General features: G+C 31.2%; 1 protein-coding gene across 5 annotated transcripts; it reads right to left on the bottom strand.

Moving 5' to 3' along the window:
- Window positions 1-1,786: 1,786 nt before the first annotated feature.
- Window positions 1,787-10,902, bottom strand: LOC129920885 (uncharacterized). Of its 5 annotated transcripts, none has more exons than XM_056002380.1 (4): window positions 6,701-10,902; window positions 4,625-4,774; window positions 4,481-4,555; window positions 3,677-4,274 (listed from the first exon to the last, which is right to left on the bottom strand). In XM_056002380.1, the coding sequence occupies exons 1-4, from the start codon at window positions 6,891-6,893 to the stop codon at window positions 3,913-3,915; spliced, it is 780 nt and encodes a 259-aa protein (XP_055858355.1). In that variant the 5' UTR covers window positions 6,894-10,902; the 3' UTR covers window positions 3,677-3,912. The 5 variants fall into 4 exon arrangements, 3 of the variants coding, with proteins under 3 accessions (XP_055858354.1, XP_055858353.1, XP_055858355.1); XM_056002379.1 differs by having other exon boundaries at window positions 1,787-4,274; window positions 4,481-4,774; window positions 6,701-6,909; window positions 9,629-10,902; XR_008773407.1 differs by having other exon boundaries at window positions 3,675-4,352; window positions 4,410-4,555.
- Between the last annotated feature and the right edge of the window lie 4,747 nt (window positions 10,903-15,649).

Below are 15,649 nucleotides of genomic sequence, written 5' to 3' on the forward strand. Positions count from 1 at the left end.
TAGGTATGGTTTATATGAGCGAAAGTCTTGAATAAATTATAAAAATAAAAAAATAACCAGGCTAACAAACGGCAAAACAAATTGGGAACACTTAAAGAAAGAAATGTGTAAAGAAAGCATTCGAGGATGTAATTTTAGGTTTAGTCTGCGGGAAAAAATTCCTATTGGGCTGAATTTTGGTATACACCTTTATTACGGCGTTTTAATGAAGATGTGAGAAATCGACACTGATATCGTACCGATTTAAAAATTATAAGGGTCAAAAGGTCACGAAAAGTTTTTCGCAAATATCTCGCGATCTATTGATCAAAGGTCAACAGAGGTTATTATAAAAATTGTTCGTCGTAAAATTATCTACAACATATGCCCGTAACATTTTTCTGTGAAATGAACCATGTCGGGAGTAGAGCACAGAGAAGATGACTAGATTGCACTCACATTTCACATACGAAAAAAATACATATAGAGCAAGATCCCAGGGCCGCCAGACATTACTTATTTTCTCAAGAAAAAAATGTATGGAATTACGTAGTGCTAGGACATACTATTAGTGAATGGATACTGGCTATCTTGTGCCGACGGCCATTTTACCACTAACAGGTGCTAAAGGTACGAAAAATACGTAGTTAGATTTCTTATTTTCTCAAGGCTGATTTTTATATATGATACTCAGGGAACTAATACATTAATTTTTGTAAGCTGCCAGACCCGTCGGATGGGCCTAACACCTTGCCAGACATTGATTTAGATTATATGGAGGTCTGGGAAAAAATTTTTAACACATTTTGACTTCAGGACTCGAAAGAGTATCAAGACACGAGTCGAAAACCACATTTTGAACAATCGCATCTAAAGTCATTTGGCCGCCATTTTTTTTTTTTTTTTTTTATTTCAATTTTTCACATAACTCATGTATTTTTGAATCTACAGAAAAAAAATGTATTGCAAACTTGAAGATAATTTAATTTACTACAATATATGTTAAATTACTTTTTTCGATTATACCTTCGGTTTAAGAGTTAGGGTGGTTTTTTTTTGAAACCATATTTTCGTCATATCTCATTTATTTGAGCTTTTTTGAAAATTAACTTAAAGTAAAAGTTGTAGATCTTTTTATTACCTTCAATTATTACATTAACGGTTTTTCGATTTGATAGTCCGTTTTTGATCTGTAGGAAAAAAAACTTCAAAAAGGTTGCAATTTTTTAATATAGGAAAAATGTTGTAGTAGAGGGTAATTTGCATTAGATATAACAACAACCTAGGCGTGTAGGTTGCACTCAGACAAGAACAAAATCGTATAACTAACACTGCCAGACCCATTCCGACAGCCATTTTTTTTGCCAGACACTTAAAGCTTTGAAAAAAATAGTTTAACTTTACTTATTTTCTCAAGCTTCATTTTTATATATGATACTCAGGGAACTAATTCAATAAATGTTTGTAAGCTGCCAGACCATCGGATGGGCCTGACAGCTTGCCAGACACGCACAAATGCTCGCTATGTGTATCAGCGCCAGCGCAGCGTGAGCATGTTTGTAAAGGAGTTTTATAACAAAGCTTCGTTAGATTTGTTATTAATAATCTAATGGGTCTTCCGTAGTATTGAAGTAAAATGTTTATTCTTAATAATACCAATAATTACCACAATATTAAATATATATACCTATATACATTTAATATATATAGCTATATATATATATATACCTATATATATATATATACCTATATATATATATATATATACCTATATATATATATAAATATATATACCTATAAATATCCCAAATAACATTTTGTGGTTAGAAAGCGGAAAATAAACCGGATATTTACTCTGGTTATTTAACGGATAAGTTACTAAACTCGTTAAATAAACGTATTTAAGACGTTCCAGAAACGTCTCCACAACCGAAAATGGTCAGTTATTTTTTAACTTCGTCTAAATCGGGTTTTTAAAAAACCCACTTTTTTCTACAAATACTGGGTTTTTAAAAACCTAATTTTCACGGTTATTAAATAACTGTTTATTTTTAGTCAAAGAAAAACTTGAAATAAACCATTTACGGCTATTTTATAACCGTTTACAAACCGTTATTATACAGTTTAAAAAAAACCTGTACTGAGTTGTTTGACGGTTTTTTTTATAACCGTTTTACTACGGTTATTATAAAACCTGTAATTAACGTTATTACAGGTTTTTTTGAAACCTGTAATATAACAAGTTCTTTTAAAACCTGTATTAAACGTTAATTTACGGTTTTTTTTATAACCTCTTACCTATAGGTTTTTATAAAACCTCTAATAAACGTTATTTGACGGTTTTTTTATAACCGTTTTCTTCCCGTTTTTTTTAAAACCTGTAATAAACGTTGTACAGGTTTTTATAAAACCTATAACAAACGTTATTTGACGGTTTTTTTTATAACCGCTTACCTATAGGTTTCTATAAAACCTGTAATAAACGTTATTTAACGGTTTTTTTTATAACCGTTTTCTTCCAGTTTTTTTAAAACCTGTAATAAACGTTGTACAGGTTTTTATAAAACCTATAACAAACGTTATTTGACGGTTTTTTTTATAACCGCTTACCTATAGGTTTCTATAAAACCTGTAAATAACTTCGTACAGGTTCTTATAAAACCTGTAATAAACGTTACTTCACAGCTTTTTTATAACCGGTTATTTACAGATTTTAAAAAACCTATAAAATGTTTGCTTACCAACATGCTGCAAACCATAAGATTCTTCCCAGCTGAAAATTTAATATTTGAAATAAGAACGCTGAAATTTAAGTTTAGTGAAACATTATTTAATGAAGTAAAACTAAAACTAAAACTTAAAGTAAAAGTAAAACTAAAACTAAAAATAAAAAATAGCTTAACTTAATTATGTTGTGGATTGCCCGTCAGAGGCAGAGGAGCTGGTGTTGGAACTGGTATTTCTGTAATGAGAAAAATGTTAACTTAAATGTTGATTATAATTTTATTTTTTAACTTACGTGGACGGTTTTCCCATTCGAAATGGGGCTTGCTTCAAAAAGCCTTTAAAAAATGAAGCACCCTCAGCTTCACTATAAGTGGGGTACCTTGATCGGACCGCTTCCAATATAGTTTTATACAGGAATTTGTATTGGCTGAAACTTTTTTTGGCATTAGTCCCCAGCCAAGAATGTTCTGCCAGTAGTGGATCCGTAAAAATGCACTTGCAAATAGTGCGGATCGTTTTCATTCCGTTGGCCCCCCCATAGGAGCTCAACTTACGGACCTGAAAGAAAACAAAAATATGTTTTAAGATGTCGTTTTTTAAACTTTTTCGTAATATAAAATGCATTTATTTTCAAATATTTTTGGCCGCATTTATTATGATTTGAAATTATAAAAGAAAATGTCAATATGTATTACGGTTTATGAAAAAAATTAAAAAGAATTTCATTTTCGAAGAACTTTTTTTAATAAAAGTTTTGAAAAAAAATGTATCTTATTTTTTTTCAAAGTTCAACATCTAAACATAAAATTATTTTTTATTTATTTAATAACCCTTACTGTTGAAAGTTAAATAGCAAAAATTTAAAGTTCTTATTTACCAAAGTCTTTTAGAAAATTAATTATTTGGATGCAAAAATTCAGTTTTTATCAAAAAAAAAAACCAATTGAAATTGAAGTTATTTTTAATTGTTTTTTCAAAAGTGTGATATATATTACCTTTTCTGCTTCGGAATTCAACTGATAATATTTATTAGAAAAAGTTTGGAAAAAAGTCATTTTTAATTTTTTTAATAAATTTTTTTTTTAATTCTGAGTTTGAGGACCATTTTTTCAAAAACTCTTAATTAAATTTAGTGAATTTAAATTTAAGATAAGCTTCTGGCTTTGTAAAAATGTATTTTAAAATATTGTAGGTGTTGCCGTTGTTTTATAAATATTTTTTTTGTGTTTGAAGTCGGATTGTGAGAAAATTGCATATTTCGTATATTTTGGTACTTACCAATTTTTTTTTGAATGCTGCATTTTGATGGAGTTTTTCCTCGATTTCCTCAATTTGTTGGACAGAGGTTAGTGGGAAAATTTCATCCAGTTGCAGTTCCTCATCCACTTCCTCTGCATTCTCTTTTGCAATTTTGGACGCCAACAAATTGACCGAAACTTCGGACTTCGCCATGAATGCCTCCAGCATTCCTTGCATGGCCTGCACCTTCACCTCAGTGGAACGCTGTCTTTCCAAAATTTCGTCTATTTTGGACGACAGTTCCTTGAATTGGGTACTGGTGCTGGGGCCTATAAACAATTAAAAATAAGAGTTATAGTAATATACAAAAAAAAGTAATACGGTTAGTGAAAGAACTAATATGCTATCTCAGCTGTTACTAAGAGGGACTGGGGTTTATCCTATTCAAATAACATTGGATAAACCCCAGTCTAAGATAAGCTGGAGTTTAAAAACGACTTTGAAAATTGTACTAGTGCTAAAATACATTTTTTACCTTCAAACGTGTATAAGTCGGAAATGACATTAGTGATGGTAACATCTTCATTTGGGGGGGTGAACGAGGAAACGTCTTGAAAATGAGAAGTAAGTATGACAAAATTAGTAACTTTGTTCCCATGTTTATACATTTTAAACTTACCAGAATTAGGAATCAAAGTTGACATCAATTTGTTCATATCTGTCATGTATTCCGAAGAATTGGTGTCGATGGTCACTTCTTCCGTATTTTCTTCAGAAGAAGACAAATACTCGGCATCCTTTTCCTTCTGAACTGCTTCCTCCCAGGAACCTTAAAAGGAAATACATGTTTTGTCGTAAATATAAGTGGCATGAAAGGGATACAAGAAAATATTTGTTCAAAAGGTGAAGCGGCTTAAGACCGGCCGAACAGCTCAGATTTTGACGATTTTTTTTCAAACGTAGGCAATTAAAAATGCTTTAAAGTCTATAGATTAAAAATTGCCGATGTTACCGTATTGTTTTTTAAAATTACAATTAAATTTTTTTTGAACACAACCATTTTTTTTCTTAAATTTCATAAAACAAATGATAGCAAAAGATTCTCTAGGTTATTTAAGGAAAAAAAATATAAGGGAGTAAGGGACAATCTTCCATCGTTTAAGAGATAAATGCAATTTTCTCATAATCTGACTTTAAACACAAAAAAAATATTTTGAAAACAACGGCAACACCTACAATATTTTAAAATACATTTTTAAAAAGCCAGAAGCTCATTCTTATCTCCTAAATTTAAATCCACTAAATTTAATCAAGAGTTTTTGAAAAAAATTTCAATTTCAATGGGTTTTTTTTATAAAAACTGAATTTTTGCTTTGAAATAATTAATTTTCTCAAAGACTTTGGTAAATAAGAACTTTAAATTTTTGCTATTTAACTTTCAACAATAAGGGCTATTGACTGAAGAAAAAATGACTTTATATTTAGATGTTGAACTTTAAAAAACAAATAAGTAAAATTTTTTTTCAAAACTTCTATTAAAAAAAGTTCTTCGAAAATGAAATACTTTTTAATTTTTTTCATAAACCGTAATACATATTGACATTTTCTTTTATAATTTCAAATCGTAATAAATGTGGTCAGAAAAATTTGAAAATAAATGCATTTTATATTACGAAAAAGTTTAAAAAACGACATCTTAAAATTTCTTCAATAATTTTTTTTTTTCAAAAATCTGAGTTCAGATACCATTCTTTCAAAAGCTCTTAATTCAATTAACTTAATTTTAATTTTACAAATATGACTAAGTTTCTAGCTTTTTAAAAATGTATATTTAAATGTTGTAGGTGGCGCCTTTTCGTTCACGCGCGCTCTCGTGAACGAAGCGAAAAAGGGTTGCTGTGAGTTTTGTTATTGCACCCGCTCGCAAAAACACCTGCTGGTCGAAAATTTTTTTTTAAGGCGCCATTGTTCTTCGCGAAAAAAAAGGTCGCTGTTTTATTGTTTTATCGCTGTACACTTATTGATCTTGTATCGAACACACAAGAACAACAAGTCGACCGTCGGTCGCGGGTGGCGCTTTGTTCAAGCGCGCTGTCTTGGACGACGTAAAAAAAAGGTCGCGGTTTTATTGTTTTATTGTTGTACAGTACACTTATTGATTTTGTCAACGAAGTGAAGTGAAAAAAGGTCGATGTTTTATTGTTTTATTGCTCTTGTATCGATCACACAAGATCAACATGTCGATTGTAGTCGTGGGCGCCGCGCCGTGACGCCTTTTCGTTCACGCACGCTGTCGTGAACGAAGAGAAAAAGGGTTGCTGTGAGTTTTGCTATTGCACCCGCTCGCAAAAACACCTGCTAGTCGTGTTTTAAGGCGCCATTGTTCTTCGCGAAATTTGCGATATTGTTTTGCAAATTGGCTGATGCTGAATTGCACTCGATGACAATGTAATGTGTTTATATAAGAAAGACCGGTCTAAAAAACTTTAATTTCTGTAATAAATCTCATTGTGTAGAATATTATGAAGCGTTATTCAAATATAAAAATATTGAAAGGCCATAACCGCGATTACTTTAAGTATATGAAAGGGGACCTAAAGTGTATCAAAATTAACGTAACTAAGCTGTCAAAAATAGGCCCCCAGGATAAACTGCTTTAAGTTTAGATACGAATAAAATTTTACTTGGAGAAAAGTGGTCTAAGTGAACTTAATAAAAATAAAATAAAAAAGATGTAGTTAAACTTGTATCTTACCGATGTCATCAAATATTAATTTGCATGCTATGCTTTGCCAATCATCCGATGCTGTGATGCAATTTTTCCGACCGCAAATGGAATCTTTCTTGGACTTTGGCCATAATAGCTTCGTTCCATCGATGACCCAATTTTTGGGAACTGCCGTCACGAACTTCCCTTCATCTTCGAGCGTCTCCACAACACAATACATTTTGATTAACAATGTACTAATGGAAAAAAAACAGATTCAGTGTTTGGTAAAGTTATTTTGAAAAATTTAGAGGAAATATTTTCTATGTTATAAAAATTAGGCAAATTTTCTTCTTCATTTGATTTATAAACGCTTAAAAATTTAGAATAGAACGGTTTTTCGTAAAAATTTTGTTTTTGTTTTAAGCTTGAACCATAGATAACTGGGATGCCATGTCGATATGTTGCAAACTCCATTCTAACAATTTCTTCTGAGTTTGTTAAGAAGTAACTATCTGCAAGTGACGACTTCAAAACAAAATGTTGAAGCTGAATTGCTCTATAGATTCCAACACAGTGTTTAATTTTGCATATTTTATTCCTATCTTTCATATAAAGCATAGGAGTTTTGTTTTCATCTACATCAATTAGATCTACATTCTCAAAATCTTCGATAATCCTATTTGCAATTTGTTCCAGGGGTCTGTTTCCAGATCTTATTCGACGTTTTAAATATTGTAAACGATTTTCATATTTGAAAGCACTTATATTATCTAAAGGTCCATGGTATTTAACATCATCTACGACATGATATAAATTGTGAACGTTATAACTTATGTTTTCAGCTCCATAGATACTAGAAAAGTTATATATGAATGATTTGAACAGACTCTGTGCGACATCAACAAAAACTTGTTTATTTTTACTCAAACATATTGAAACAGCACAGTGTAGTTCCATAAAATTGGCATATACTTCTTCATGAGTTTCATTTTGCAAAACAACCGGACCTAAGTACAACAAAAACATACGAAATTCAGTGGCCTTCCAAAAGCTTATCACATCAAGTCCACGAGGTGTTCTATTGAAGTCGCATGGAACATATTTTCGTAGTGATACTAAGGTCTTAGAGATTCTCTCAATGTTTTTTGCCGAGAATTTTGTTTTAAGGGTTCTATTCTTAATCCATGTAACCAACAATTTTTTCATGACACCTAAGCACAACAAGTGCATGTAATCTAGAGGAAAATTCATAATAATATCTATTGGAAGTTTTTCTAATGGAGATGGTTGCGTATGATGATCTTCGTGTATCCCAGCCCGGAAAGAATCATTCGTGCGAAGTGATTTTGATAGGTTTGGAAAACACATTTGGTGAGATTTGTAATTATAATCCCCTTCTACATTACATCTTTCACAAGCAAAATAACCATTATGCCCTTTGATTCCTTTTAAATAAGAACGAGCGGGGGCGTCACAGATGAAATTCCTGATTTTAAAACTTATTTTTTTGGAACCAATGTTCAAATCATCAATGTTAACAGCCTCCTCAAGAAATAATCGCAGAAATTCATTAACACTTGAAGGTTTTGCCATTCCGTAGTAAACACCTATTACTAGCGGCGGCACACGAAAACCATCTGGTGAACACAAAATAGGCCAAAATTGGCCCTTTGAACTTTTGCTAACAGGAATCCCATCAATATTAAAGTCCAAGAATATTACTGTTTGACATGTCTGAACACTTTCAAAAACCTTAGTAAGAGCGCGAACCAAACCGAAATGCCAGTATCTACCAGGTGGAACTTCGATAAAAATTTTCTCAAGGGAAACGCGAGTTTGTAATAATGTTCGAGGGTCTAATGGCAAATAAGGATGAGAATTATGCAAAATGTTAAGCAAATCACGCAAGCAAATATTCGATATGTTATGCTGAATAGCCCATAATACTAAGTTTTTTTTTTAAATTTTCTGGAATAGCTTCAAAATTAGTTGAGACAGCGACACAATTGTTTCCAGAATTTTCACTGTCACTTTCATGTTCAGAAATAATATTCGATAGGTGTTGCAACTCTTCAAATTTCGTGTTAGAAAAACCTTGTTCACAATTAGCACTTATTTCATTTTCCGAAAGGTGTTGCTGCACTTCAAATAACCTCTTGCTAAGAAAAACTTGTTCAAGATTTTTAATTCTTTCTTTTTCACGCATTTCTAATATTATTTTTTTAACTTTTCTTTTAAAAGTAGTTCTACTACAAATTTTATTTTTAATGATAGAATACATTTTTATTATAGTGATTTTATCAACAGTCAAGCTTGGAATAATAACGCGGAATGAGAAAGACAAATGAAAAGACGCGCTAAGTTATCTGTATGCCTACTCTCAAGTTATTTTTCAAACTCAGAAGTTATTTTCCAAACTCAGAAGATATTTTTCAAACTCAGAAGTTATTTTCTAAACTCAGAAGATATTTTTCAAACTCAGAAGTTATTTTCTAAACTCAGAAGATATTTTTCAAACTCAGAAGTTATTTTCTAAACTCAGAAGATATTTTTCAAACTCAGAAGTTATTTTCCAAACTCAAAAGATATTTTTCAAACTCAGAAGTTATTTTCCAAACTCAGAAGATATTTTTCAAACTCAGAAGTTATTTTTTATACTCTGAAGTTATTTATTAAACAATATTTAATATTTAACCCTTCGCTCCCGGAAAAAAATACAAATATCTTGAAAAAAAGTTTTGATATTTTCTAACAACACACTAAAATGAAAAAAATAATGATTGTACTAGTAATAACATTGTATAAGGAATGTTTTGAGCTGAGAGTACAAAAGGAAAAGTCCATTTTGTAGTAAAAAAAACTAACAAAGTAATTAATAGGTGGTATCATGCTGAAACCACTAGGAAGCAAAGGGTTAAAATAAATTATAAACAAATAACAATATTTAAAATAAATTATAAACAAATAACTTACCTCTTAATAATTTTTCACAGACAGATATTTTTTTTTATTTAATTTATATTTTTTCACAAAAACTTTCTCGCACAATAACTTGCTACCACCAGCCACAAAAGAATACTGAGAGATCTGAGAAAAATGAGAGACAAAAATATGATGGGCGACGCGCGACGCTCGAGTATGGTGAATGTGTATGTGTGGAGAGTTGTTGGTTAGTTGAAATTGGGTTGGAACTTAGTTGAAAAATTGCCAGGGTTGTTAAAAGGTAAATAACGAGTTGATTAAAAACTTATACGTACTTATAGTAGTTATTTAAAATCTTACTTTAAGCTTAGGATTTATAATGGATTAATTTTAAACCAATAAACAACTTTCATTGTAAAAAGTCAGTAATTTAAAATCTCGTTTCAAACTTAAGGTCAAATTTGGTTAATTTCTAGTCTATAAATAGCTTTTTGCGTAAAAAAGGAGTTATTTAAATACTTACTTGAAACTTGTAATGAAAATTTGGTTATTTTTTAGCCCATAAAAGACAAAAATAAAGAAGTTAATTAGAAACTCACCTTGAACTTAAGATTTATAATGGGTTAATTTTAAACCAATAAACAACTTTAATGGTAAAAAGTCAGTAATTTAAAATCTCGTTTCAAACTTAAGGTCAAATTTGGTTAATTTCTAGTCTATAAATAGCTTTTTGTGTAAAAAAGGAGTTATTTAAATACTTACTTGAAACTTGTAATGAAAATTTGGTTATTTTTTAGCCCATAAAAGACAAAAATAAAGAAGTTAATTAGAAACTCACCTTAAACTTAGGTTCTATAATGGGTTAATTTTAAACCAATAAACAACTTCCATCTTAAAGTGAGTAATTTAAAAACTCGTTTCAAACTATAGATAAAATTTGGTTAATTTATAACCTATAAATAACTTTTTGGGTAAAAAAAGAGTTATTAAAATACTTACTTAAAACTTTGGGATCAGATTTGGTTAAATTCTAACTTAAAAAAAAACTTTTTGTGCGAAAAAAAAAGTTATTAAAATACTTACTTCAAACTTGGAGCCAAAATTTGGTTATTTTTTAACCCTTAAAACACAAAACTAGAAGTTATTTAAAAACTTATTTATGACTTTGTGTCAAAAACGAGTTATTTAAATACTTTTCCGAAACTTTTGAAGAAATTTGGTTATTTTAAAACCAACTTCAAACTGAGGTTATAATTTAACCAAAAAAATTGGGTTGAAAAAATAACAAGAATGTAACCTGGGTTTAATAAAAGTAAATAAATAGCCAAAATATTTCCTTAGTTTAAAAATGGAATTTTTTAAACTAATTTATGACTAAAAAGTTTATTTTACGTATAATTTTAACCCAAAACAAACCTTCGAAAATACTGGGTTTTTTTTCTAACCTAAAATTAACCACAGACTTTTAACAACCCGTTTATAGCCGCTTTTTGACCGCGGTTATTTGCAGTTATTTTATAACTTTGGTTATTTTGTAACCGAGGTTTGAAATTGTTACTTGGGTTAATATTGTGGTAATTATTGGTATTATTAAGAATAAACATTTTACTTCAATACTACGGAAGACCCATTAGATTATTAATAACAAATCTAACGAAGCTTTGTTATAAAACTCCTTTACAAACATGCTCACGCTGCGCTGGCGCTGATACACATAGCGAGCATTTGTGCGTGTCTGGCAAGCTGTCAGGACCATCCGATGGTCTGGCAGCTTACAAACATTTATTGAATTAGTTCCCTGAGTATCATATATAAAAATGAAGCTTGAGAAAATAAGTAAAGTTAAACTATTTTTTTCAAAGCTTTAAGTGTCTGGCAAAAAAAATGGCTGTCGGAATGGGTCTGGCAGTGTTAGTTATACGATTTTGTTCTTGTCTGAGTGCAACCTACACGCCTAGGTTGTTGTTATATCTAATGCAAATTACCCTGTACTAGAACATTTTTCCTATATTAAAAAATTGCAACCTTTTTGAAGTTTTTTTTCCTACAGATCAAAAACGGACTATCAAATCGAAAAACCGTTAATGTAATAATTGAAGGTAATAAACACTTCTATAAAATGTACGAAAATCAGTAAACCCAATAGCTTTATCTCTTCTTTTAAAATAATTACAAATCCACTGCATTTCGATTCTATTTGCAATATTAATAACTGGCCTCCTGGAACACTAGTTAAGGAATTCTGCTCCACAAGAAAACGCAATTTGCCTAAGGAACTTCCATCAAAAAACTCAGTAGGATTACCCTCTTCTACCAAAACGTAAGAGGGCTTCGTAGCAAAACCGCTGACATTTTCGTCAATTCTCAAACATTCCCACATGATATTTTTGCTCTGACAGAAACCTGGTTAAACGCAAGTTTTTTGGACACGGAACTTTTTTGCCAAGAGTTCTTAGTTTATAGAAAGGATCGCCATGTTGGAAACTCAAAGGAATTGGGGGGAGGTGTCTTAATAGCTGTACATAATAAATTTGTTTCTTCTTCTATTTCATTCCCTTTTAAACTATCAATTGATTTAATTTGTGTAAAACTTACTGTAGAAAATAATTTTGTTTATATTCTAAACGCATACATTCCTCCAAAAAGTTCAGCATCCGTTTATGTCGAACTTTCCCTTGCTTTAGACTTCGTACTTGACCTGGTTTGCCCCAACAGCAATATATTACTTGTGGGAGATTTCAACTTACCACACATTCAATGGATTCCGTCGGAAGACGAAACTTACCAAGAACCTTCGTTGACTTCCTCTCAAAATGAACTGGCTTTTCTTGATAAAATTAGTTATTCTGACTTACAGCAAATAAGCTGTATTAAAAACTTTAAAAATCGAACTCTCGATTTGGTATTTTCCTCTGACGCTATTAGTACCCTTGTTCTAGAGTCTAGAATTGGAATTACTAATATAGATAATTACCATCCACCCTTGGAAATCTTTTTTGACTGTAGCAGTCATGTTACTGAAAACAGTAATGACATTGATTGCTCCTATTTTTTTGATTTCAGAAAAGCAAATTTTGAGTTGCTATCCGAAAACTTATATAGGTCTGGAATATCAGACCTATTGTCTATGTCTAATATTGATGAAGCTGTTAACAGTTTCTATAGTATTCTAAACAATTGTCTTATTAATACTCTTTCCATGAAAAAAATGAAAAATACGAATTTAAATCAATCTTGGTACACAAAAGAACTGAAATCGTTGAGAAATAAACGAAATAAAGCATGGAAAACTTACCTAAAAACCTTATCTCTAACTGATTACGCCTCTTATAGCGCTCTGTTTGAAGAATTTAAATCTCTTTCGAAAACACTTTACACCAATTATTTAATTGAGAAAGGAAATAGCTTAAAAAAAGATCCTAAGTCTTTTTGGAAACTCGTTAACTCTAAGAAAAACTCAGATGGCTACCCTGCAAATTTTATTTATGAAAACGTCCCAATGCAACAAACCTTTGACATTTGCAATGCTTTTGCGACAAATTTCCGTAAATCTTTTGTTGATGAGGCTTTTGAAATTGACGAAATATTTTTTAGAAATCTACAAAGCTATTCCCAAACATGTTGTAACAATATCCCTGTATTAGAAAGTACTGTTTTAGAAATTCTTTCATCGTTGAATGATGATTGTTCGGTTGGACCAGATGGTGTTCCTCCAATATTATTGAAAAACTGTAGAAACTCGTTATCTAAGCCCCTAACGTATTTGTTTGAACTTTCCCTCAAATCTGGAAAATTTCCCATCATTTGGAAATCATCATTTCTAACTCCTATTTTCAAGAAGGGTGATAAGACAGATATAAAGAATTATAGACCTATTTCAAAACTATCGTGCATTCCGAAGATTTTCGAAAAAGTTGTTTGTGAGAGTGTAGCATTTTTCAGCAAGAATCTAGTATGTGAACAACAGCATGGTTTTATGAGGAAAAAATCAACTATTACTAATCTCCTTACCTTTTTATATAAATGTTCAAATGCTTTAGAAAAAGGAAGTGAAGTTGATTGCATATACACTGATTTTTCTAAAGCGTTTGATCAATTAAATCATAAAATTATTTCTTTCAAGCTAAAAGCTTTTGGTTTTCCGCCTTTTTTTATAGCCTGGATAGAATCATACCTTGAGAATAGATCCTATCAAGTTAAATTCAGGAACTGTCTTTCTGACCCCTTTATTGCTAGCTCAGGTGTACCCCAGGGAAGCCATCTGGGTCCATTTCTTTTTATACTTGCTATAAATGATGTAACTTCATGCATTAATTCAAGTGAAATTCTTATATTCGCCGATGATATGAAGATTTTTAAGACAATAAAAAACAACCATGACCGGATTCTTCTACAAGCTGACATTGACAGTTTTAGTGTTTGGTGTGGGAAAAACGGTCTCTCTCTCAACCCAGTCAAATGCCAAACAATTACTTTCTCTCGAAAACGAGTCCCGAATGCCTTCGATTATTGTATATCGCAACACAAGCTCTGTCGAGTATTTAGTTTTAAGGACTTGGGTGTCCAATTCAGTTCAAACTTAGAATTCACCGAACACATTAATTTCATAGTAAACAAAGCGAGCTCAATGCTTGGATTTGTAAAACGCTGGGCAAAGGAGTTTGACGATCCATTTGTCACACTTTCTTTATACAACTGCTACGTTCGACCCCACCTCGAGTACGCTTCCCAAGTATGGAGTCCTTTTTATGAGGTTCATAAGAATCGTATAGAATCAATCCAACATAATTTCATACGCTTTGCTCTGAAGGGTCTACCTTGGACAGATCCTTACAACCTACCTCCTTACGATCAGCGGATTCAACTTTTAAACATGCAAACTTTGCAACAAAGGCGTGTCAATAACGATATTATATTCTTTCATCAATTAATTAATGGCCAACTTGACGCTCCTGACTTATTAGGTTGCCTTGGCTTTAACTATCCGGGAGGATCTCACCACCTACGAAGATTTGAACTCTTACATATTGACTTTCATAGAACAAACTATGGTATAAACGAGCCTCTTAACCGAATGAGCAAACTTTATAATTTAAACGATATTGACTTTAATATGAGCAAGATGAAATTAAAAACTTTATTTCGAACCAGTGCTCCACAGACGTGATTGTCAGTTAATGTTTTAATTAGATTTTTAAATTGTAAATATGTTAGTATATCATTTTTAGCTAATATTAATTGTATATTGTGCATGTGGATAGTATTTAATTGTTTTTGTCCTACTAACTACTAACACATGCACTAATGATGAACCCTCTGATAGTAGTATACAGCTTGCTCTAAGCTGACTACATCAAAGAATCTGAAGTGAAAAAAAAAAAATAAAAAGATCTACAACTTTTACTTTAAGTTAATTTTCAAAAAAGCTCAAATAAATGAGATATGATGAAAATATGGTTTCAAAAAAAAACCACCCTAACTCTTAAACCGAAGGTATAATCGAAAAAAGTAATTTAACATATATTGTAGTAAATTAAATTATCTTCAAGTTTGCAATACATTTTTTTTCTGTAGATTCAAAAATACATGAGTTATGTGAAAAATTGAAATTTAAAAAAAAAAAACAAAATGGCGGCCAAATGACTCTAGATGCGATTGTTCAAAATGTGGTTTTCGACTCGTGTCTTGATACTCTTTCGAGTCCTGAAGTCAAAATGTGTAAAAAATTTTTTCCCAGACCTCCATATAACAAAATCTAACTTTCCCGTATACTAAAATGCGTGTCTGGCAAGGTGTTAGGCCCATCCGACGGGTCTGGCAGCTTACAAAAATTAATGTATTAGTTCCCTGAGTATCATATATAAAAATCAGCCTTGAGAAAATAAGAAATCTAACTACGTATTTTTCGTACCTTTAGCACCTGTTAGTGGTAAAATGGCCGTCGGCACAAGATAGCCAGTATCCATTCACTAATAGTATGTCCTAGCACTACGTAATTCCATACATTTTTTTCTTGAGAAAATAAGTAATGTCTGGCGGCCCTGGGATCTTGGATTTTTGATTTTTGGTTTA

The sequence above is a fragment of the Episyrphus balteatus genome, chromosome 1, assembly GCF_945859705.1.
Source record: "Episyrphus balteatus chromosome 1, idEpiBalt1.1, whole genome shotgun sequence".
NCBI classification, from domain to species: domain Eukaryota; kingdom Metazoa; phylum Arthropoda; class Insecta; order Diptera; family Syrphidae; genus Episyrphus; species Episyrphus balteatus.